The sequence below is a fragment of the Carya illinoinensis genome, chromosome 5 (genome assembly GCF_018687715.1).
Source record: "Carya illinoinensis cultivar Pawnee chromosome 5, C.illinoinensisPawnee_v1, whole genome shotgun sequence".
Classification (NCBI taxonomy): domain Eukaryota; kingdom Viridiplantae; phylum Streptophyta; class Magnoliopsida; order Fagales; family Juglandaceae; genus Carya; species Carya illinoinensis.
In genome coordinates this window covers 14,488,939-14,510,832 of record NC_056756.1, presented here as the reverse complement: position 1 = coordinate 14,510,832, position 21,894 = coordinate 14,488,939, and the positions used below count along the sequence as shown (strand labels likewise).

At 34.1% G+C, this 21,894-nt stretch overlaps 2 protein-coding genes across 8 annotated transcripts; one reads left to right on the top strand and one right to left on the bottom strand.

The window, feature by feature from the left end:
* Positions 1–8,229: 8,229 nt before the first annotated feature.
* On the top strand, positions 8,230–12,613 carry LOC122310479 (ureide permease 1-like). 7 transcript variants are annotated; one of them, XM_043124355.1, is made up of 9 exons: positions 8,230–8,385; positions 8,493–8,610; positions 8,984–9,286; positions 10,318–10,456; positions 10,604–10,778; positions 11,124–11,167; positions 11,271–11,371; positions 11,625–11,999; positions 12,186–12,613. In XM_043124355.1, exons 3-9 carry the CDS (start codon positions 9,050–9,052, stop codon positions 12,336–12,338), a joined length of 1,224 nt encoding a protein of 407 aa, XP_042980289.1. In that variant the 5' UTR covers positions 8,230–8,385; positions 8,493–8,610; positions 8,984–9,049; the 3' UTR covers positions 12,339–12,613. The 7 variants fall into 7 exon arrangements, with proteins under 7 accessions (XP_042980289.1, XP_042980290.1, XP_042980287.1 ...); XM_043124356.1 differs by having other exon boundaries at positions 8,238–8,363; XM_043124353.1 differs by lacking the exons at positions 8,230–8,385; positions 8,493–8,610 and adding an exon at positions 8,635–8,832 and having other exon boundaries at positions 11,277–11,371.
* Positions 12,614–12,857: 244 nt separating this feature from the next.
* LOC122310478 (protein root UVB sensitive 3) lies at positions 12,858–19,647 on the bottom strand. The gene is made up of 15 exons (XM_043124351.1): positions 19,390–19,647; positions 19,247–19,304; positions 19,081–19,140; positions 18,935–18,973; positions 18,775–18,837; positions 18,548–18,604; positions 17,955–18,018; positions 16,454–16,537; positions 16,003–16,085; positions 15,616–15,745; positions 15,266–15,358; positions 14,650–14,788; positions 14,269–14,309; positions 13,998–14,185; positions 12,858–13,475 (listed from the first exon to the last, which is right to left on the bottom strand). The coding sequence occupies exons 1-15, from the start codon at positions 19,506–19,508 to the stop codon at positions 13,377–13,379; spliced, it is 1,317 nt and encodes a 438-aa protein (XP_042980285.1). The 5' UTR covers positions 19,509–19,647; the 3' UTR covers positions 12,858–13,376.
* Positions 19,648–21,894: the final 2,247 nt, after the last annotated feature.

The following is a 21,894-nucleotide window of genomic DNA, read 5'->3' as shown; positions in this document are numbered from 1 at the left end:
TAATATTATAAAAATATATTGAAGAGAAAAAAAATAAAGAGTTGCTACTTTATATAAGTTTTCTTACTCACACACTCACATGAATTTTGATATTGATGATCTTATAAAGAGTGAACATCCATAGTAATTGTTACAAATAAGAGAGTGTACTCCAATGAATTTGTTTCGTGAATGATACTATGTTTGAATTGAGATAAATCAAAACATGTTATTTTCCTCATTGTTTATATATATAAGAAAAAGATTAATTTTTTAGTTTTTTATTTTTATTTTTTATTTAATTATTATTTTATTTAAAATAAAATAAATAAAGTGATAAAAATATGAAATAGGCTTTGCAATTGGGTCAGTGTTGGGTATTTGTGATTCTGAAGTAGAAGTCTAAAACCTAGTTTATGGTTTATTGGCATAAGTCCCAGTGGGACTCTAAGACACAAAGCACGTGCAGGTTTTAAGTGACTTATGTAACAAGGACGCGGCTAGTCCCTTGACATAATTTATAACAGTCTGTTAAAAATTCAATTGTGAAATTTCTATTAGTTTTAGGAACCTCGTGAAGACCCCATAAGTTTTCAAGAATCCATTAATCATATAGGTTTTAGTCTAACTACATAGTTAGTGTTATTACTCACTATGGTATCAGAAGTATGTTTTTGATTATTGGAGATAGTTAGAAAGTTTTAATAGGACACATGGAAAGATTTTAGCCACCTTACTTTTCCAAATATACTCTCCACTTTTGGAAAATAGCCCAAACTGATTTTGTGGATATTATTGGATAAAAATAAAAATAAAAAGAAATATCTTGAGGTAATTTTCATGAATATTATTGGGTAAAAATATTTTGAATTGATTTTTATAGATATTATTATATAAAAATATCTTAAGTTGATTTTTTGTAGATATTATTGGATAGAATATTATGAGATAATCTTTTATAAATATTTTGGGTAGGAGAAAACCTCAACTCCAGCCTTATCATCTTCCTTATCTCGTCCATAAGTAGCTCCAGCCATCACCTACAAACTTATCTTCATTTACACGTTCCTTTAAAAGAATATCAAATACTTTCTCTCGGACAGCTTTTAAAAGTTCTTTTGCACGCCTATTTCGAAGCTTTTGTAAGTGCTTTATCATAAAGTCTCCTTCATATAAGTTGTTTCTTTTTTAGTCTAGTTTACATGGACATCTTATTTGTCCCATTTGAAGATCATTTGGTCAGTAAAATATTATATAAACTATAAAAAGGTCATTCTGGGAGATAAACTGGAGAATATGTTATAGTTTGGAGTTTTTGACCAAGCTAATGGATAGATATTGGTCCGAAATTTTTATGGAGTATTGTTAACATGTATATGTGACTATTGGTTGAGGAGTTTTGCATGATTAAAGGTTTTGATGAAATATTTTCTTAAATTTAGAAACTTAGAAACTGGAAGAAGAAAAACAGTTTCTGTTTTGAGAAAGTTTAACTCTTTGGTGGTCTAAACCTATTCTAATGACTTTAATAATTTTATTGGAGGATCCTAAGCATCTTATATACATGTTATATTATTATTTTGAAAATATTTGATGTTAGTTTCAAAGATATGAAATTTTATGCAAAGAGATATTCAGATAAGTCAAAGTGTGGATATTCTTGGCTAAATTTATGTTTTGGTTAATGTCTAACCATATGATCTTGAATTAGAAGCTTATATATGTTTTAGGACATCTTTTTAAACCATGTGATGGTTTGGTTTGAAGATCATATATTTATAAGTCATAGATCAAGAGATTTATCAAAACTAGTTGAGGAAAAAGTTTTTGTTTTTGGACTAAGTATAAAACCAAAAACTCCAAATGTTATTTTGTGATTTTGGTGACTTTAGTTTGATGATTTAAAGCATGGTTGATGTTAGGATGATATTATGAATATGTTAGAAGTAAGATTTGATTTTTGAAATTCTTTGAGATGTTTTGATTTAAGGTCAAAACTTGTGATTCAAGTGCTTGGATCTTTTTTACAAAAAAGTTTGGTGTTGATTATTAGTTTTTTCTAAATGGATGTTTTAAGTATGGTTTTGAAATTAGGATTGGAAGATGTTTGCTGCAAAATTTTGGTTTAAGCATGAGTTTTGAAGTTGGAAGGAATTGCAACAAAAATCAAGGAAAATGACATATGGATGTTTCGGTCATAGTGTGTTTTCTATAGTTGTGTTTTGTTTTAAATTTTTTTGAGTTGATATTTAAGTTTAGGACAAAATTTAAATGAGGAATGTAAATTTTAGAAACTTTTGGAGTTAGTATGCAAAATCCTTAAGTTATGGGTAAAACGGTCATTTTCCCACATATAGAAAGTAAAAATGAAAATTTTACTCTTTAAGTTAGTATTTTCCCATATTTCAAATTATTAGTGATTTAGTTCTAACTTTTAGAATCACTAATTACAGTTCCTCGTGATCGTGCTTAAGGTTTTATAAGAAATGCGGAAATCGAGATAAGTTAGCTTTTAACTTACTAGCAGTCTACTGTGTATGTGTGCTAAGTAAAGAAACTACAGTGTATATATGTATGTTATCATAAATGTCATGCCATGCCAAGTTATTACGTAATTGTCTATTATACAGAATTTATTCTGTCATCAATTTTTATCTGTTACATAATATATTCTGTCATGTATTACTGTACATTATAAGTATGTCATGTTAAATATGTTGTCTATTATATGTTATGCCATGTTACGAAATGTTTCTATCTCAAGTTGGTCATGTATTTCAAGTTATGTTTAAATCACGTTATGTTACGTCAGGGCTCCAGTCCTTTCGTATTCCAGTCACGTTTCATCTTGAGTACATTCAGTTTGTGTAGAATACATGGGGCCACAACAACTGTAGAGTATGTATTTTTCATGTTAAGTCAAGTTTGCGTAGAATACATGGAGCCACAACAACTGTGGAGTATGTATTTTTCATGTTAATTCAAGTTTCAGAGTAAGTTCATACTAAGTCAAGTTTCAGATCAAGTTCATGTCAAGTCAAGTTCAGTTCATGTTTCAATTTAAGTTATGTCAATTATGCTATGTTGTACGCTAAGTTATACTTTAATTACTTATGAATTTGATTATGTATTTATACTTTTACTGTCATCCATGCATCATTAGCATGTGTGGAAGTTTTTTGTTAACTTGCTGAGATTTGTAATCAAATCTCACTGTGGTAGTCCCAACTACCATTCCCCCCGAATGGTAGATCTTGTTACAGGATTTGAAGGAGGATCAGGAGCTGACCAATTAGACACAGTCGACTGAACGACGGTGTGTCGTTAATGTTAATATAGTAGTTAAATTACTACTTGTACGATGGAGTTGCATCTCCAGTACTTTTGGATCATAACTATTTTGGACTAGTGTTGTGATCTTAGTTGTTCAATAGGTTTTTATGTATGAAGTATGTTTTAAGCATTTATGATATTTTCAATTTGGTGCATAGTATTGCTAAAGAAAAAAAATTATCTGTTGCGAATATTGCATATTGTTAGATGCATGTTAGGAACATTGCATCTTATATGTCATGAACGGTGACAAGTAACCTTGTGTTGCATGTCTCGACGCTTCAAATGTCCGTTCGATCCCAAACTGAATTTGGAGACGTCACATAATTGCCCTTGTACTTGCATGGGTACTCACCCAAACACACGGCATTCCTCATACATAAGCCCTAGCCCTCCATATCTCATTCACATCTCATTTGATTTTTTTTTTCTTTTTAGAAATACTCGATTCCAAGTTTGTTGACTGAAGATTCTCCATCACGATAAGATTTTGAGTTTATTCAAATTATTTTCTCATTTTAGTTCTAGGTTTCGGCATCTACATATATGGAGATTGAGATTTTGATTGTTGGGGTTAAAATATCTTAAAATCTGAAATATAAGCTCATATGGTTTGATTTTATGCATGTATTGAAGATGATTTTTGGTGGATTATGTGATTATATATTTCAGTTTTATCCCAGTGCATACCAAGCATTTGGTTTTATTTCTCAACCATGTTACCTCAATCAGTTGCTCATTATTTGACATACATTCATGCTTATACATTAGGTGCATTTAATCTATGAAAAGTTGAGACACATTAGAGTTGTTCATCATGTCTTTCTTAATGCCTTCAACTTGGCACACATAAATGATATTTATTCTCTTTTGTGTCTTATTAGATTAGTGACCAAAATGGGAAGTATTGGAAGAGCAAATTGAAATATTTTAGTATTGTGAAATTTAGGGGGAGTTTGTAAGTGAATTGTTGAGGGGGAGTTTAATGAACTTGCTTAAATGAATTTGTTGAGGGGGAGTTGAATGATATTTGTTTATTTTTGCTGAACATAAGTTTTTATTCTTGATTATTTGCTTAGAATTTCTACTCGATTTCTTAGTTTGTTGTTTGTGATTTTGACAGGTTTTATATTATATTTATCAAGTTAATTTTGTCATCAATCCGTCAAAGGGGGAAATTGTAAAGGAAAAATTTAGTTAAGATTAGATAACTAAATGATAAGGTTTATTTTATCATTATATTTATAATTTTTGAATGAATATAAAATAATTATCAACTTTATCTCTAAACAACATTAAGTTTATCAAAAGTCTTAGAGATTGTTTAGATAAATCATTTAGGTAAAAATCAAGTCCATGAGGATTTGCATTTATCTAAAATAGAAGCTGAATAGAAATCAATCACTTCAGAAGAGAGTTATAATGAAATATCAGCAATTCGTTAGGATACGTCCTTGCGATAGATTTTATCCGTTAGCAGAATCCTACTTCAACTGTAACTCTTTCCAAATTGTTTATTTAACAGATCCTATTGGTTAGAATCTGTAGAAATTTAGATCTACATATTTTCTAGAGAACTTTCTAGTGCATATTTTGGTGAGAAAATTTCATAGTGAATTTTCATATTTGTGATCTCTTTTTTAGTCTTGCTTCAAGTGTGAATGATCAATAATTGGATTTTAACCACCGGAGTTCTAGGAGGGAAGTCAATATTTTGAAGATCTCTAAAAGTTATGGCTACTATTGCAGTATAAGACAAATGGGTCATATGTCTGGACAAGTAAAAGAGTCAAGTTACAAAAGTTTTGTAATTGAAAATTAATTGTAATTGATTTTTTAAACAATAAGATTGAATTTCCTGTATTTGGTTGTCCCGTAGGATTTTACCTTTAAATAGTTATTTAAAGGGTTTCATTTCGTAATCAATCGTTTCGTTATGCAAGTTTATTTATTTTCTTTAAGTATTTGATTCGTTTAATAATTATAATATTGAAATCTAACCAATTTGTTCAAATAAATTAGTAGACAATTTTGTAGTTTTACATGAGTACATTGAAAATTTCAGTAAGTTTTTTGGTTTGATCAATTTATTTATTTTTTAAATTTTTGTTTGGATTTGTAAGATCTATGATTCTGTAATGCTTTGTGAGATTTTGTTAGAATTTTTTGTAAGATTTACAATTTTGTAAGTATGTAAGACTGGGTGGTAAATGGACTAGAGAGTCAATAAACCCTCATACATCTAGATGGCACCTGCCCCATCAGGGGGAGAGGCGAGGTCGATGTTAGGGTTCAAGGGCCCAAACTGTTCCTCCCATGCATGGGTGGGATAGGGCCCCCCAAGTCAAATAATTCAAATAAATATTTAACATTGTTAAGATATTTTTTAGGGGATGTTTGGATATAGATATGAGATATGAAATTCTCAAAATTTTAAAAAAATCTCATAATTTTATTTTTAAATATCATTTAAATATAAAATATTTTTCAATTTCAAATTTTCAGATTTTTAATCTAATCATAACCTAATTATTATCCAAACATAAAAATTAATATAATTTTTTCAAATTTGAAAATAAAAATAATATTAAAAATTAATATTCAAACAATTTTTTAATTTTATAATATTTTTATTCATCTTTGTTTTTCCTCTTTTTCCAAAACCCATTCAAACATCTTATTTTTCATTTAAGAGCAGTCCATATTTAGACTAGTTTATATTATATAGAAAAAAGATCCTTTGAATTTTATTTGAAACTAACGTTATTTGTTGATTACAAAATAACAGATATTTTAATTATTTCATGCTTATGCTAAGCTGTATGAATATTATATATTTTACTTTTGAAACGAAGAAGATCCTTGTCCATACAACACACTAGTTGTAGTGCAACATTTAGGTTGAGATGTGATGATATGAAAGTTAAATAAAATATTATTAGAATATTATTTTTTAATATCATTATTATTTTATAATTTAAAAATATTGAATTATTTATTATATTTTGTATGAAAATTTAGAAAAGTTATAATGATTAGATGAAATAAGATGAAACGAAATGTTTTTTGTATCCAACCTAGCTAACGAGTTACGTTTAAATGTTGAAATGAGTTGAGTTGTGAATAGTAATATTTTGTGAGTTCCATTGAGATGAGTTTAATTTTTCTAAGTTGAAATGAATTTAACTTTTTTTATAGAATGAAATGAGTTGACCTCATCAACGATTAGTATAAAATGAATTGAGATAATTTGAATTTGGTTCAATAACTAAACACAACCTTAATATCATTAAAACTTGGAGCATATTTGGCTGTCAAATGTCAATAATCAAGATCTGGTAGGGGTTTTCATGATTTAGATAGATTTATGAAGTTTTAGATATTTTTATTTTAATAAATAAATAAAAATGAACAATAAAGTTCATTCACCCATCCTCATTGTTGGGCTCCATGAGGCCCATGAAGCTCACTTAGCGCCCACTCAACGATGTCCAATAGATGAATATGCACCACTTGGCGGTTTTCCTAGAACGTTTCCTCCAACAAAAATGATAAAACAACAGCTTGTATTACTTTTATAAAAATTATATTCATTAATTCTACACCACACGCTTATTTATTAGAGGAAATTAATCATCTTTTAATTTTTGAGAAATAAATAAATTTTTAATTTAATTATATTTGAAATTTTTGTACGAAGAACTCTAAATATTGGATGCTACTACTTGGCCATCCAACATTTACTGTTGGGCGTGCAATCAGTGTAATTGCATTTTCTTTTAATTTTTTCATTCAAACATATTTTAACATCTTTAAATATGAAAAAGAAAAATACATAAATATACTAGTAATCATTTTTTTAATCGTTAAGGTAAAAAACGCAATATTGTGAAAAACTATGACAAACAAAGCAAAATAAACACAAGTAAATCAATCACACGATACAAAATTAATGTGGTTCAACAATATGCATACGTCCACAAAGCTATAGAGACTTTATTATTCTGAAAAATTACAAAAATAAACTTTGGAGTAGAATTTCACTGTTAAGTTTACCACATCATTCATAATAAACATATTTATAATGTTAATTTTCACCCTTTTGTGTTATTTTCTAGATTGGAGTGTCGGGCATGCCTTGAGCAAATTCTTTATCAGATATTTGCTTAAGCGATCCATCAAGCGAAACTCGAGTAAATATTGAGTTAAATATTTACTTTATGCTTCCTGAGTGAACACAGCATTAATTTTTTTTTTTAACCCCCATGATGTAGCGCATGCTTGGGTCGATGGCAAATCATTATGAGGTCAATTTATCAAATCGAGCCAACAGACCAACAAACTAAGTTTCACAAACTCAACATTGATGAGCAATCAAAACCAATAAACAAAAGGAGGAGACAAGCTAGCATTTTCCATAGGATGACACTACAGCCATAGCCTAGCGAGCTACCCTTAGTTATGTTGTATGTGTGTTTCTTTCACTTTTTTTTTTTTTTTTTAATATATGTATTTTTTTAACATTTTTAAATATATATTTTTAAAAAAAATTTACAATGTCATTAAAAATACACTTATTTAATCACGAAGTAAAAAAAAAAATTTTAAAATCTCAGCAGGAGCCCGTAGGGTGGAACAAGCATTATTTTTTTTTTTCATATGAACTTTGTTACTTATTATTCTCACAGCTTACCCACTGTATTTATTTTTTATTTTTTTTTCTAATTTTATTCTTTTAAAATTAATTAAAATTTTCTACTTATCACTTATATACTATACATTTAGTAAGAAAAAAAAATAAAAAATAAAAAAAATTATGTATAATGCAAAGATGGCAAGTAGAATTTTTCTTCCTATACCGGATCCTACTTACTTGTTGATAATTCAACGAACTTGACGAATCTATTTCCTAAATTCCATGTATACAATGATACGAAGAGGAAACTGCATCTCAGGGAATCCGGCTCCAAGATTCCCATTGATGACACAACACCCTACATAAATGTCTCGTTTCACGGCTTTCGTTGTCACAGAGTCACTACTGTTCCTCTGTACCAAGACCGCTTTCTCTTGGTTTCTCTTTGCTGCTAGTCTCTCGTCCCTCCCCTTTCCATTTCTTCCGGTTTCTGCACTTCGGAAGTAAAGCAGTTTGTTGTTTTGTTTTTTCTGTTTTGGTTCAGGGTATATTTGGAAGATTCCTAGATGGAAGTCTGAGGTTGTGATTGTGATTGTGATGTGAGTGGGGATCTGTGTCAACTATTGTGGCGTCCCAGATAATTTTGCATCAGTTTTTGATTGGTAGGTGAACCGTCTCTATATCTCAATGTCAATGACAACTGTTAGTTATAAACTACAGTTATAAATATGGTTTGTAGATACTTCTGAGATTTTTGTTCGGTTGTGTTCTTCTCCTCACACTCCATTATTTTCATGAATTCGTGAGTGGTGGACGCGAAGGGCAGCTGGGTTTCCACTTTTCTTCTTCTTCTTCTTAGTGTTGTGATTGGATTTTCTGTAATGGTAGGTGTTCTGTATAATTTGGTCTCCCAAAGAATCAGTGATTTGGAATCATCTCTTCCCTTCCATTTCCTTTCGTTTATGGAGATTTACGCTTTCTTTCTCATTTATGGTCAACGCTTATCTTTCTCATTCATATTGCCTCTCTCTGCAGGATTTCTTTGGAATACCTTCATTGATAGATCTATCAACTGAGAGGATTATATATAGGGGATTGAAAATGTACTTGGTGGAGAGCAAAGGAGGTGCCATCGTATGTATGCTTCTTGCCTTGATGTTCTTAGGCACATGGCCTGCTATTCTGACTCTCCTGGAAAGACGTGGTCGTCTTCCTCAACATACTTACCTTGACTACACGATCACAAATCTCTTGGCTGCTGTAATTATTGCTTTAACATTTGGGGAGATAGGCAAGAGCACAACCGATTCACCCAATTTTTTAACTCAACTTTCTCAGGTGAGTTCCCAATGGATATTAAAGGTGGTGTTCTAACTTCTTACCATCTTCTTATTTCTCAAAGCATTTGAAAGGCAGTCCTCGCCAATAATGATATGAGAAAATGAAAATGTATTCTAATGGAAGAATAAAATTGAAGAAAATTTACAAGAGCTTTGGTTTTTGGTACAGCTGTTGTCAATTGTCATCATTTAACGCAAATTATGTTGTTTTCCCTTCTTTTTTCAACGTTACATTATTCTTCTAATGTGGCCTCGCGCAAGGGAAGGAAATATTGATGGCATGAACTGGCTCCGTTGTTGGCATCAGGCACATGCTAAAGTAGAACCTACCATAAATGGCCGTTTGTTTGTTTTCCTTTCAAAGAACGATGATTAAAAGACATTTTTAACCTTTTCCATGCATATAACTTGATATATGTAATCCCAACTTGATATATGTAATCCCAATTTTTAACCTTTTTTAACATACATGCCAACCTTTTACTTTGCTCTCTCTCTCTCTCTCTCTCTCTCTCTCTCTCTCTCTCTCTCTCTCTCTCCAGTCCACCTGTCGATTGGGGCTATTACCTTTTCCATGCATATGACATGAATAGAAGCAAAAGTATCGCCTAAGATCAGTATAAATACAAAAAGGAAAACAGTTATCTTTCCTTCTCTATGTGGACTGGGAACCTTAATGTCTGCGAACCATTTAGCTGTAACTGTGAACAACTAAAATATGGAGCTGCCAGCCCAGTGTAAGTAGATTGATAGCCATGTTTTAATGCTTTACTAGATAGGTGGAATCCATCAGAAAGTCTGGGTGTAGATATATGAAAAGAAGACTATCAATCTACATAAATTAGCATTCTATTTTCCATGAGGCACTAATTATGAAGCATTATTAATCTTAATTGTGCTGTGTTTCACATAGAAGTAGTTCTGAATCTTCCGAGTTGATTGATGCTGCATACTCGGACATGAATCTTGGTGCAATGGAATCACATCAGTTACAACCGATTCATGATTCTGCTAGAGTTCTTGATGCAGGATAACTGGCCCTCTGTTTTGTTTGCAATGGCTGGTGGGGTGGTGCTCAGCCTTGGCAATCTGTCTTCACAGTATGCTTGGGCATTTGCTGGTTTATCAGTGACAGAAGTGGTCACTGCAAGCTTAACCGTTGTTATGGGTCTCTCTCTCTCTCTCTCTCTCTCTCTCTCTCACAGAGGCATGTCAATATGCATGCACTGTGTGTTTGGATATGGAATTCAGGAAAATGAAATAAAAGCCTGGCAAGATGTCTGCCTTCATTATTGTCTTGTTCCAATTGTGACAGGCACCACAATGAATTACTTTTTGGATGACAAAATCAACAAAGCTGAGATTCTTTTCACTGGTGTTGGTTGCTTCTTGGCTGCGGTTTGTCTTGGCTCTGCTGTTCACGCATCCAATGCAGCTGATAATAAAGAAAAGCTAAAAAATTTGCCAAGCGGTTATATATTTGGAGCTGAGTATGCCTCTTTCCTTTATAGCTATGAACGGAATTGTGCTGATTTGGAGCTAGAGGTTTCTCTTCACAATAATTAGTGTTGCCTAAGTTTTTAAGAGATTTTTTTTTTTTTTTTTTCTTTCTCTGGAAAGGAAATGCAGTTGTAATTTTCTCTTCACTCTTATCTTGATGGCTGTTTTTCAACTTATCTTTGTTCTCTCATGGTTTTCCTTGCCATGATTTTGCATGGATTAGGTCAATTTTCACTAAAATCTCTCCAGCATCACAATTCACCCGTTCTTTTCTTCCTTTTCGTGCAATATTGCTCATGTAACGCTGATGCATCTCAAACTGAACCTTTTGCCAGGGCTATGGATGTTTCCATCTCTAAAGAAACAATTACAAACAATGGTAAGAAACTCTCTCTAGACTTTTATTTTCTATGTTTGGGCTACTTTCATTTTATAATAAATTGGTAATTCTGCCTTTTTCTTTTAATATTGGACATCAATTGTTGGAGAGACGGATATTGAAAATAGAAGTGGTTCTACAGAGAAAGCCAAAGCCGGGACTGCTGGTTTTCTCATAGAACTAGAGAACAGAAGAGCTATTAAGGTGGGTGGTTTTGATTCGCCGTGTATATTATTAATTTTGAAATATGGAATTTTCTTTTCCTTTTTTTTGTCTCCCACGTGCACATAATAAATTTGAGGCAATTATTCTTGAAATTATGAACTGATAGCTGCCAAGAACCTCTATGCTAGTTGGTTGGCCTGCTTCTTTCTTTTTTGAAGGAAGTGCACACCATTATGCATAGATAGAGAAGTATATCCATGAATGTAATGTATAGGTATGATTCTGATTGCAGGTGTTTGGGAAGAGCACTTTAATTGGACTGGCCATAACTTTCTTTGCTGGTGTCTCCTTCTCTCTATTCTCACCAGCATTCAATTTGGCGACAAATGACCAATGGCAAACTTTAAAGGAAGGGGTTCCGCACTTGTCAGTTTATACAGCATTTTTCTACTTCTCAGTCTCTTGTTTTGTCCTTGCCATCATTCTAAACATCACCTTCCTTTACCACCCTATACTAAATTTACCTAGATCATCCCTCAAGGCTTACCTGAGAGACTGGAACGGCCGAGGCTGGGCCTTTTTGGCTGGGTTTTTGTGTGGGTTTGGCAATGGTCTCCAATTTATGGGAGGTCAAGCTGCAGGATATGCAGCTGCAGATGCAGTTCAGGTTAGTTTTATTTCATATACAAAATGGCATGAGAATACTTAATGCATTTCTATACATTCATATGATTTTCCTTAGTGATGTTTTCAGTTTAAATACCACCCCTTATTGTCTTGGACAAGGGTGTGCCTGTCACACTCGCACGTTCACCAACTTCTCAGTGCTCATTTCAATTTGGTGTGATATCAGGCGCTTCCACTCGTGAGCACTTTTTGGGCCATCCTACTCTTTGGAGAGTATCGAAAATCATCACGAAGAACGTACATATTGCTTGTCAGTATGTTGTTTATGTTTATTGTAGCTGTTGGAGTTCTGATGGCATCATCAGGGCATCGAAAATAATTATGCTGCTGAAAGATCGTTGTCCGGAAATTGTATAAAGCACAAGTAATCAATCCAAGTCGATACAGTTGTAAAGAAGAGCAGGCATGCCCAACATCACCTGTTACATAGTTTCTAGGATATGCCTGAATTGCTGTATTTCTTCCTTTTGCTGCATTGCTTTCTGTTACAGGTCTGTTCAATTTCTCAATTTCATAGTCTAAGCAAAGATAATAAACAGCATTTGTTCTAGTTTGGCTATTGACAAAATGTAGTTACTTTTCTTTTTAGGCCAACACTGACTCAATTTCTTGTTTTGGAACTGTTGTGCCCGTAAATAATGGATTTAGACAATTCCCAAAGAACAAAAAGGAAGAAAAGTTTATTGAAACCGTGTGGATCATTTCCACATAGGTGATGAAACAGTGCGACCAAATTCTTCCATCTAACGTGACTATGGGAGCTCAGAGCCAACAGGATACAGTTCGCTCAAAAGCATAGTAAATTTCGTGGTACTGAATAATAAAACAAAAAGACAGCTTAATGTAAATGACATACAAAGATGTCCAAAAATCATAATCAAGTTATTTCTGACTTCCAAGAAGAGTTCTTCAGCTCCAAATGAAGAGACAGAGACCAAATCATCCATGCTACTGTCATTCTATGCTTGAAATTGAATTTAAGCCGGTTGACATATCAAATGCATGGATGAGTAGGAAAAGTTGGAATGTTGCAAGTTGCGTGTTACGTAATAGAGTTGTTGAAACCTTAATTTAAAATACATGGTGATAAATAAGATCCATGATGTATGGACTTCTTCACAAATAATCTAATGTGTAATGCCAACAAAATCTCCACATTCGCCTAGAGGCTAGGGCTAGATCCTTATCAGCCAGAACTGCACTGGACCCAAAAATGACTGACTAGGTTCCTCTGTTAAGATTGTCATCTAAAAGTTCTCTGTACTAAATAACAAGATTGATCAATGGCCTCATATCATGGCAAGTTGCACTAATTTCACCTCATATCACTATCTTTATGCGATAAAAAACAAATCGCCTAATCCATCTTTGCATCCAAAGGCCCACAGATCCATTTTGCCTTCCAAACAATAGAAGGCGATAGAAGTCGTTCTATTTTCCAACCTGAGGACCTTAGCTGCAAAACAATGAAAGAAAACAATTCATACCGCACTTGCACCATAAACGATATATAGAAGTGAAGACATAACAACAATCTTGTGCTTCTGAATTATCCCAGTAGAACACTAATATATTTCCATGAGTTTAGCTCCTTTTTCTTTCCTACAGAAACCGATTGTTTTTTTGCAGCCACGCCAATATATAGAGAGGTGTAGCACTTCGCCAATAAATAATAGATAGAACATATGCTCAACTGCATTTGGAGACTCCAATGCAACCCTCAGGGCCTCAATCTTGATGGATCAGTACCACGAGAGGGGTCCAACACATGCCAAGATCAAGGGTGTACTAAATATCCCACCCATGGAGATTGGTTTCACCCATCATAAAAAAGAATATAATTTTTAAGTAATCCAGTTGACACTCCATAAGCTAATGTATATGCCATTCTTCCAAATGGGCGTCGCGTCCTATTGGGTCATCAAAGATGCAAATATGCAACTGATTGAAGTAGAGGATAAAAAAAATAAAGATGTACCTTTTGAATAAAAGCTTCATAATGTTTATCCATCCATGATTGGCTCTCCAAATGCAGAGACTTGTTTTTATCTGTAAATTTTGCCATAACAAGGGCATGAAAAAATGACTGCAATACATCTGCAGATGTCGAGTCTTTATGCAAAGTAGCATGGACAATTCCCTGCTTCTCCACTAGCACGTACTTTGCTGCAAAGACCAAAAGAACAACTGATGAGCTAGAGTCTTTAATAGAAAATTCATTTTGTTAAATATATAAAGTAGAGCTCAACCTTTCTTGTAATGAGATCCCGCAGAATGCAACAGGTCCATCCTGTTCAAAAGTATTACTTAATTTGTCAATTTTGTGCAATAATGACTTGAGAGATCTAATAGGATCTATATAATAATTGATCCACATGATGTTCATGTCAGCTTAGCAGTTTAGTGTGTTGGGCTCCGTTACAAGTGTGATCATAAAATTGAGGTGCCTTCACAAAAAAAAATTGTTGCAGAAGTGCAAGCAGAATATTTTTGCTCTTTGAACAACATATAGTCTAAGAGGGAAGAGGAAACCCGAACTCCTTTTTTTGGATATGTAATCAAGAAGGAAACCTGAACCATAAAGGAACCTTCATGTGAAGTTAATAAGATGAATGGATTTCAAAACTCACAGTTCCGAGTGATTAAGAGAAGACACCCTTACACCTAAGTGTACTTGCATGTGTATCTGTTTAGCACTCTTTGAGCTCCATGAAGTGGTCCATACGGGTAGTACATGCTCCATCCTAGAGACCTTTTCAGGTGAGAGAACTGAAAAAACACAGAACATAAAACAAAAATTTCACTGAGTGGTCCAATGATTGAGGTAATTAAGTACTGAAATGCCATTGAAATATAAAATGAAGGCGTTAAGAAATTTAAATCAAGCCACGAAAAATATTGTAGTAATTTTGTGTTAAATTAAAAGGCATTAATATAGCACTAGCAAAATTACAATATAGCACACGAAATTTTGTACAAGAGCAGAACAAAAGCGAATTAATAACCTAGAATACAATGTTCAAGAGGAAAGTCATGGTAAGCCTGGCTTTGAATCTGTCAATGGCATCAGTTGACCCTTCAATGATATGGAGTGGCTAGAACTTTGACAACGTAAAGAGGCCAAATAATTTTTGGTTATTCGGATCCCTTCAATTCAGGAGCTCAATTTGACAATAAGTTGCAATGGCAGGAAAAGGGAAGTAAAAACTTAGCCGGCCCTAGGGAAACAACAACCACAGGACCTACCTTGGCCTGTTTCCAGGAAATGCTGCAAAAGAATTGAGCTCCTCTCAGGATTTAGTGAGGTTAAGGCAAGGCATTGGACAGCCTTGTAGTTTGCTGCCAAAAAATTGAAATATTTCTGAACCAAGATTAATATAAAACCCACACGCAGCCAGATTAAAAATTAAATAAGGTAATTTAACAAAACATGGAGCGAACATTAAAACAGGTGCAACATCTAAAAGTCTATATCTATAATTAACTCCAAGCAAACTTAAGTCAGATAAAAATATCATAAGGGCTCCTGGAAGTTGCATGTCAGGTGCAATGGACAAAGAGAAGTTTCCATTGCAGCAATCATGTATATAACTTACCGTATATATGGAACAGGGTGAGTGACAGAAAAGAAAACCAAATAGCTAGTGCATGCCCCATTGTAATCCGAGCAAGAAGCATTCCCAAAGCCATGCCAATCATTGTTGCCAATGTCTCCTGACTTCCTTCCTATCAGCAACATACAAAAGCCAGTCAACAGTTAGCTCTAACTGATTAGATTTAAGTTTACATGGTTCTCGTCCGGTAATTAGAATAGAATAATGCTAAATACAGTCACTTTTGCATACTCCCTGCGCACTTCACTGATATGATTGGCTGTATCAATTTCTTTTTAATGCACAACCAATCAAATCAGTAGAGTGCACAAAAGAGTACGCAAAAGTGACTGTACATAAAATTTTTTATTAGAATATCAGAAGCAGTACCTTGGCAGAAATATCTGCAGCATTACTCTGAAGGGCAAAATGCTGCGTCAAAGCAGCTCTAGTTGCTCCACTGGCAACACCAGCTGATTGTGAACAATATAGGAAAATATGGAATTAAAAATTCCGAAAACTGCTCGTTTGCATCATCATTTTTCATTTATTTTGATTGATTAAGACATATTAGCAAGATATGTAAAGCTATAAATATTATAGCAAAAAAGAATTCCTGCATACGAAACTCATTTGGCAATGAACTTTTATTACTTAAAGAAACTTGTTGTAAAAATGAAATAGTATTCCAATGATTCAAAGCTCACAACCAGTAACAACCATGGGGAAAGGATAGATGTAACTTTTATATCACATGGCAACAGAAGCAAACAATCAATTAGAAGCCATCAGTAGCTTGTAGTTCTTCAGATTGTATGATTTAAGAAAACGGGGTACTTACTGAATGATCGTGATAGGCTCCCCAAGCAAACTACAAACACGAAAGCTGAAGGAAACAAGGGGGAAACCAGGTCCATCAACATTCCTGAAACCGTTATAACAACCATTCTGGTCATTGTCCACCAAATCAGTGGCTACAGGTTCAACCAGCTATTAACAGGCAAAGCAATATTATTTACAACTAGCAGTTCATAACATACGATAATACTCATGTGTATATGTCCAAGTAAAGTCCAAGCTGTATATGAGCTTATACGCAAAGGAACAAGCAAGGTATAATTAAAAACCCCCTCAACCATTATAAATCATAAGAACCTTTTCCTTTTAAGCAATGTGGGATCCCATCCATCACCCTCTCATACTAAATCCGAATCGTTATAGTATGTGAACATGGTTAATCAAAATAAGGCTGTACAGAAAACCAGAAAACCAGCCGGAACCAATCAGACCGGCCGCCGAAGCAGAAAACCGGCCGAAACCGACAGAGAACCGGTCGGCTGGCCGTAGGATTTAAGCCAAACCGACGTTGGCCGGTTCGGTTTGCGGTTTGACCCAAGAAAAACGGCTGAACCGGCCGACGTCAGCTTATATATATATTTTTAAATATACTTATATAGAACGACGCCGTTTCACTCAAATGAGTGAAACGGCGTCGTTTTTAGGATGTAGTGTGTCAAAAATATATGTAACGAAACGGCACCAGTTTGAATTAGAGTAACTATATCCCTCTCTTCGTTGTCTTCAATGTGCATTTGGAGTTCCTAGCAGCTTCTACACTCCCCAGCGGTGGCCACCCTAGCCTCTCCCTCTCCGAGTCTCCGTCGTTCCCCAGCCATTGCGTTCTAAGGGTTATATGGCTAAGCCTCAGCCTCGTCCCTCACGTTCGAGTTTAGATTTCTCTCTCTCTCTCTCTCTCACGAGCAGCACAGCCATGGCCAACCTCTCCAACGATGTGATTCGTTACAGCAAATCTTACTTCCAACTTATTTTTTTTATTTTTTATTTTTTATTTTTTATTTTTTAATGGATTGTGTTTGGAAAGCCTTCTGGTTTATGGATTGTGAATGGTGATGGGAAACCGATTTTCAAACCGCAAAACCGATTGATGCGAACCGATTGAACAACGTCCGGTTCCCTTCCCCCCTGTCAATCGGTTTCGGTTGAGAAAGATGAAGGTTTTAAGTGTTGGTGGGGTTTCGATTTTGGACCGAAACCGCACCAAAGACATCGGTTTTCAGGCCTAAATCAAAATAAACAATTTGTTGGAATTTTTTTTTTCTTTTTTTTTTTCCTATTGAAAACAAAATTGTCCAGCTTTGAAGACATTTTTTTTAAATGTCCAGCTTTGAAGACAAAAAATAACAAACTGAAGCTAAAAAGGAGGTTTGTCAGCAAGAATATGAATGGGGATCAGGTGCCTATATATGCGCGCCCCCCCCCCCCCCCCCCCCCACAGCAACCAACAACAACAACAACACACACAAAAACTTTTGAGAACATACCAAGATCATTCATAAGATCTGCGATTAAACGCCACATTTTGGCATTGCTATCCAGGTTTGAGCCCTGAAGGACAGAGAGTCATGCAGCAGATAAAATACGTTTAAGGAGGAATCAAGTGGACAGAATACCTAAGTAGGAAGTGAACATGTTTAACTGCCCATAACCAAAAGAGATAGATGGCTATATCAAATATTATGAACCAGCATTAACAAACAAATCCATCTTTCTTTATGATGTGTGGATGCAATATTGTTTTTTGATAAGTAAACAATTGTATTAATAAAAATATATTTGAAGGTTATCCATCTAACTATGCATCCTTTGAGATTCATATATGTATTATCTTAATATTACCATGTTTACCGCACTAAGTTTGAATTTTGAAGTGATAAGATGATGATGTGGCAAAATCTAAACCATTGAACATAAAAGAATTTTTTTTTTTTGATAAGTACCATTGAACATAAAAGAAATTGGTTCGGATTGAGTGAGATCCATCTCTCAGAGTACCCTAAGTGCTCTAGGGGATTTTATCAGAACAAAGTCAAAATCTTCTATGTAATTAAATCTGAAGAATGATAAAAACATTGACCTGGTAGAATGTGAATAAAATGCCTCCAAGCATTCCAGTTAGGTCCCTCAAAAACCACTGTCCAATGTTCCAAATTTATAGTCAACATGATGCAAAATTAATAACAGAATAAACCCTTCTCCCAAGTTCCAACTGCTTGGGATGGGCAATTATTAACACAAACATCCCAAATAAAATCAATTTAAACTGAAATATACGCTATGCACGTTTCGGGTGCATACGCTTACCTGAAATGTGGCACCAATTACAGTTGCGGATTTCTCACCAACTCCAATAGCACTAAGAAGAGCCTAAAATTTGATTTTAGCGCACCATGTTTTAGTAACCATCAGCGGGCCTTCGACAATGCATCGAAACTTATAAATGTCAAACGTAGAGAGAGCATACTTGTGTCGAGAGCATGGTCCGAATGTACGTTGAAAGGCCCTGTAGAAAATAACTCAGCCACATACGTAAGTCAGCGACAATTTCCCACATTCTTTCTTACGATGCATCTGAATTCATTAGCATGTTTTGATTTTGATCTTTTTTACCTGCAGTGAATCCCAGACTTGAAAAGGTACATAATCTGGAGTCACACTGTTAGGAAAACCCTGCACTTTGTAAAACCAAGATTAACGAGACAAACATCGGGGTTGATTTTCGTTTCTGAAAGAACATTAGAGGAGATTAAGGAAAAAAAAAAAAAAAAAAACTTGCCTCGGGTACAAATGCTTGGAGAACCCGTCTCCAAACATGGTGGAATCGACCACCAGACCTGCGTTTATTTTTTAAGTAAAACAAATCAACGAAACGAGTAAAGCCTAATAACGAAAAGCCCCAAGAACGGATAAAAAAACAACCTTTGGATCGAGAGAGAAGGGGAAGCGGTAATGGTGGCGGTTCTGGAGAGCTTGGTGGAAGAAGAACCATTCCATTCTTCTAAGATGACCTCCGTAGAGGACGATTTTGATGCTTCCATGAGAGAAACGAGTCAAAGTCCCTCTGTCTCCGTCTGATCCAACGGATCGGAGAGGGGCTCAGTTCTGTTCTGGTACACCGTACTTCTTTTGCCAAAGTAAACAACAACCTTGTTCTATTTGACCAACTGTTTGTGTATGCCAGAGTTTATCCCTTTAAGCACGTGCGGTCATTTTATTTTTATTTTTATTTTTATAATCAGACATCTATTTATAACGAAATCAATCAATATAAGCACACAAAGCTTGGGCAACAACCATAGGAACATCAACCCACCGTAGCTATATTATCAATATTTCAAACATAACGTGCTAATTTATGAGCCATCTCATTCTCCATGCAACACTGCTATAGGTACCTGTTGCAGAATTGGCTGACGGCATAAGCCGATACAATAATAATAAAAAAAAGGCAGAATTCATTTTCATTTTAGGAGATTTGAAACCCATTTCTGTTTTCAGAAACCCAGAACCGCCGATATACTCCACGAGCGCCATAACCCAAGGATTCTACCACACTAACGTCACCGTCGCTGTTGATTCCGAACAAGAGAAGATTGTTCAGGTATTCTATTTTCTGTTTAATCTTCCTCTTGCAAGCAAGATTATTAACTTGGTTTAACTATTTTTTTGCATAACTTCTGGAAATCGTTAACTATATAGTCCTGATGGTGCTGTTCGTGTGGGCAAGAACAATGTAGGGGGTCTGTTGCAGTTCCGAAAGTCTTTAAGTAAAGTTTAAGTACCGATTTTCGTGTGGGCAAGAACAATGTAGTGGGTCTGTTGTAAGTTTGTTTGTTTGCAAGAACAATGTAGGTACCGATTTTCTGTTTTGCCAAGTTTGTTTCACTTTATTAAAAATTAAAAAAATTGCAAATTTTATTCTTCTTTGGGTTAACTTACTTTTCTTGGTCTTGGTCACTTTTTACCTTTGGGTTCAAAAATATACATCACAACTTAGTCATAATCAATAAAAAACTCGGATTCTATAAACTGTATATCCGTCATATATACTTGATTTGTTAAACATCACTTAGTTTTTGATCCTATAACCACTAACAACATCCAGAACAATTATTTGCTTTTGCAAATCTTGTTAGTTGTTTTTCATCACTTTTGTAGAGAGAGAAATAAAAAAATTACAAAACCGATCGAAAGAAACTTATAATTTATAAAGCATTTTTTTTAGTGTGATGAAATAAGAGGGACAATATTGACCTCAACTTCTGTAGTGAATGAAGGTCGTGTTTTTGGCAGGGACATAGATAAAATGGCTATAGTTGATTTATTGCAGACTCGAGAATCAAGTGATAGTATCACTGTGATACTCAAGTTTTTGTGATTCCCATACTTGGGATGGGGGCTATTGGAAAGACAACACTTGCGCAGTTAATAAACAATGACAAAATAGTTGAAAGTTTGTTTGATCTTGAGGCTTGGGCTTGTGTTTAGGAAGATTTTGATGCTGTTAGGGTCAAAAGAACAATTTTAAGATCTCTCAGCCCTGGAAGTCGTGATGATAATGATTTAAACTTGTTGCAAATCAAACATGCATAAAATCGAGTGAATATGACGTCTATGATTGTCTTGTAGTTGTTCTTACTACTTTGAGGAATGTTTGGTTGTTTATTTTCTTTCTTGCTTTGATTAATGTTTCTTAATATTGAATGTATGTATATCAAATGAGCTATATATAACAGAAGTGGTTGTTGCAAATATGGTTTGTATGTCTAGATTTTGATTCATCACTCAATTTTTTTTTCCTGTTTATGGAATAAAATTGAAATTATTGGTGCCTAACTTACACAGAAATGAATTTGGTAACTGTTTACTCAAGGAGCATGTTGTATGCTATAAACTTGATTCGTGTAATTAATGACTGTAGCTGCTTCTTGAAAATATTGGGACCATGCTTTCTTGGTTGATTGCCCCTCTATAGTTTAGTTGTGTTTATTTAAGAGTTTTTCATTAAATATGTACTACTTGTAAGGCATATTTTATTTACGTTTATGGAATTATACAGTTCATCTCTTCTCATCATGGAAAAAGGGGAAGAACACTCAGCTCCGCTAACACCATCTAACTCAAATCTCCCAACCATGGTGTGTTATATTTTTTAAAAATTTGTATAACTATGTTGGGTTGATATCTATGCAAAACAGTACATGAATAACTTGTGTAATAACATGTTAGGGCATACCGTCAACTTCTGTAAGCTTCAGAAATTATATGCACATGCACGGTTACTATGGGGAACTTCCGATGTGGTCACCTCTAATGCAATAGTCAGATGGCTACCAATATCCATGCAATATTCAAGAGGTGATACAATTGTATTGTTGAATTTTTATAAATTTTTTGTTTTATTTTTAAGATTAATGTCATGTA

Bases quoted from the DNA above. Each gene is read 5' to 3' on its own strand.
- LOC122310479 (XM_043124352.1), top strand. The intron at 9,287-10,317 runs GTGAGTTCCCAA...TTCTTGATGCAG, and splicing joins TTTTAACTCAACTTTCTCAG to GATAACTGGCCCTCTGTTTT. The intron at 11,372-11,624 runs GTGGGTGGTTTT...TTCTGATTGCAG, and splicing joins AGAACAGAAGAGCTATTAAG to GTGTTTGGGAAGAGCACTTT.
- LOC122310478 (XM_043124351.1), bottom strand. From the start codon at position 19,508: ATGGAAGCATCAAAATCGTCCTCTACGGAGGTCATCTTAGAAGAATGG. The intron at 16,538-17,954 runs GTATGTTCTCAA...TAACGGTTTCAG, and splicing joins AGATCTTATGAATGATCTTG to GAATGTTGATGGACCTGGTT. The intron at 14,789-15,265 runs GTAGGTCCTGTG...GTGTTTTTTCAG, and splicing joins TTTCCTGGAAACAGGCCAAG to TTCTCTCACCTGAAAAGGTC.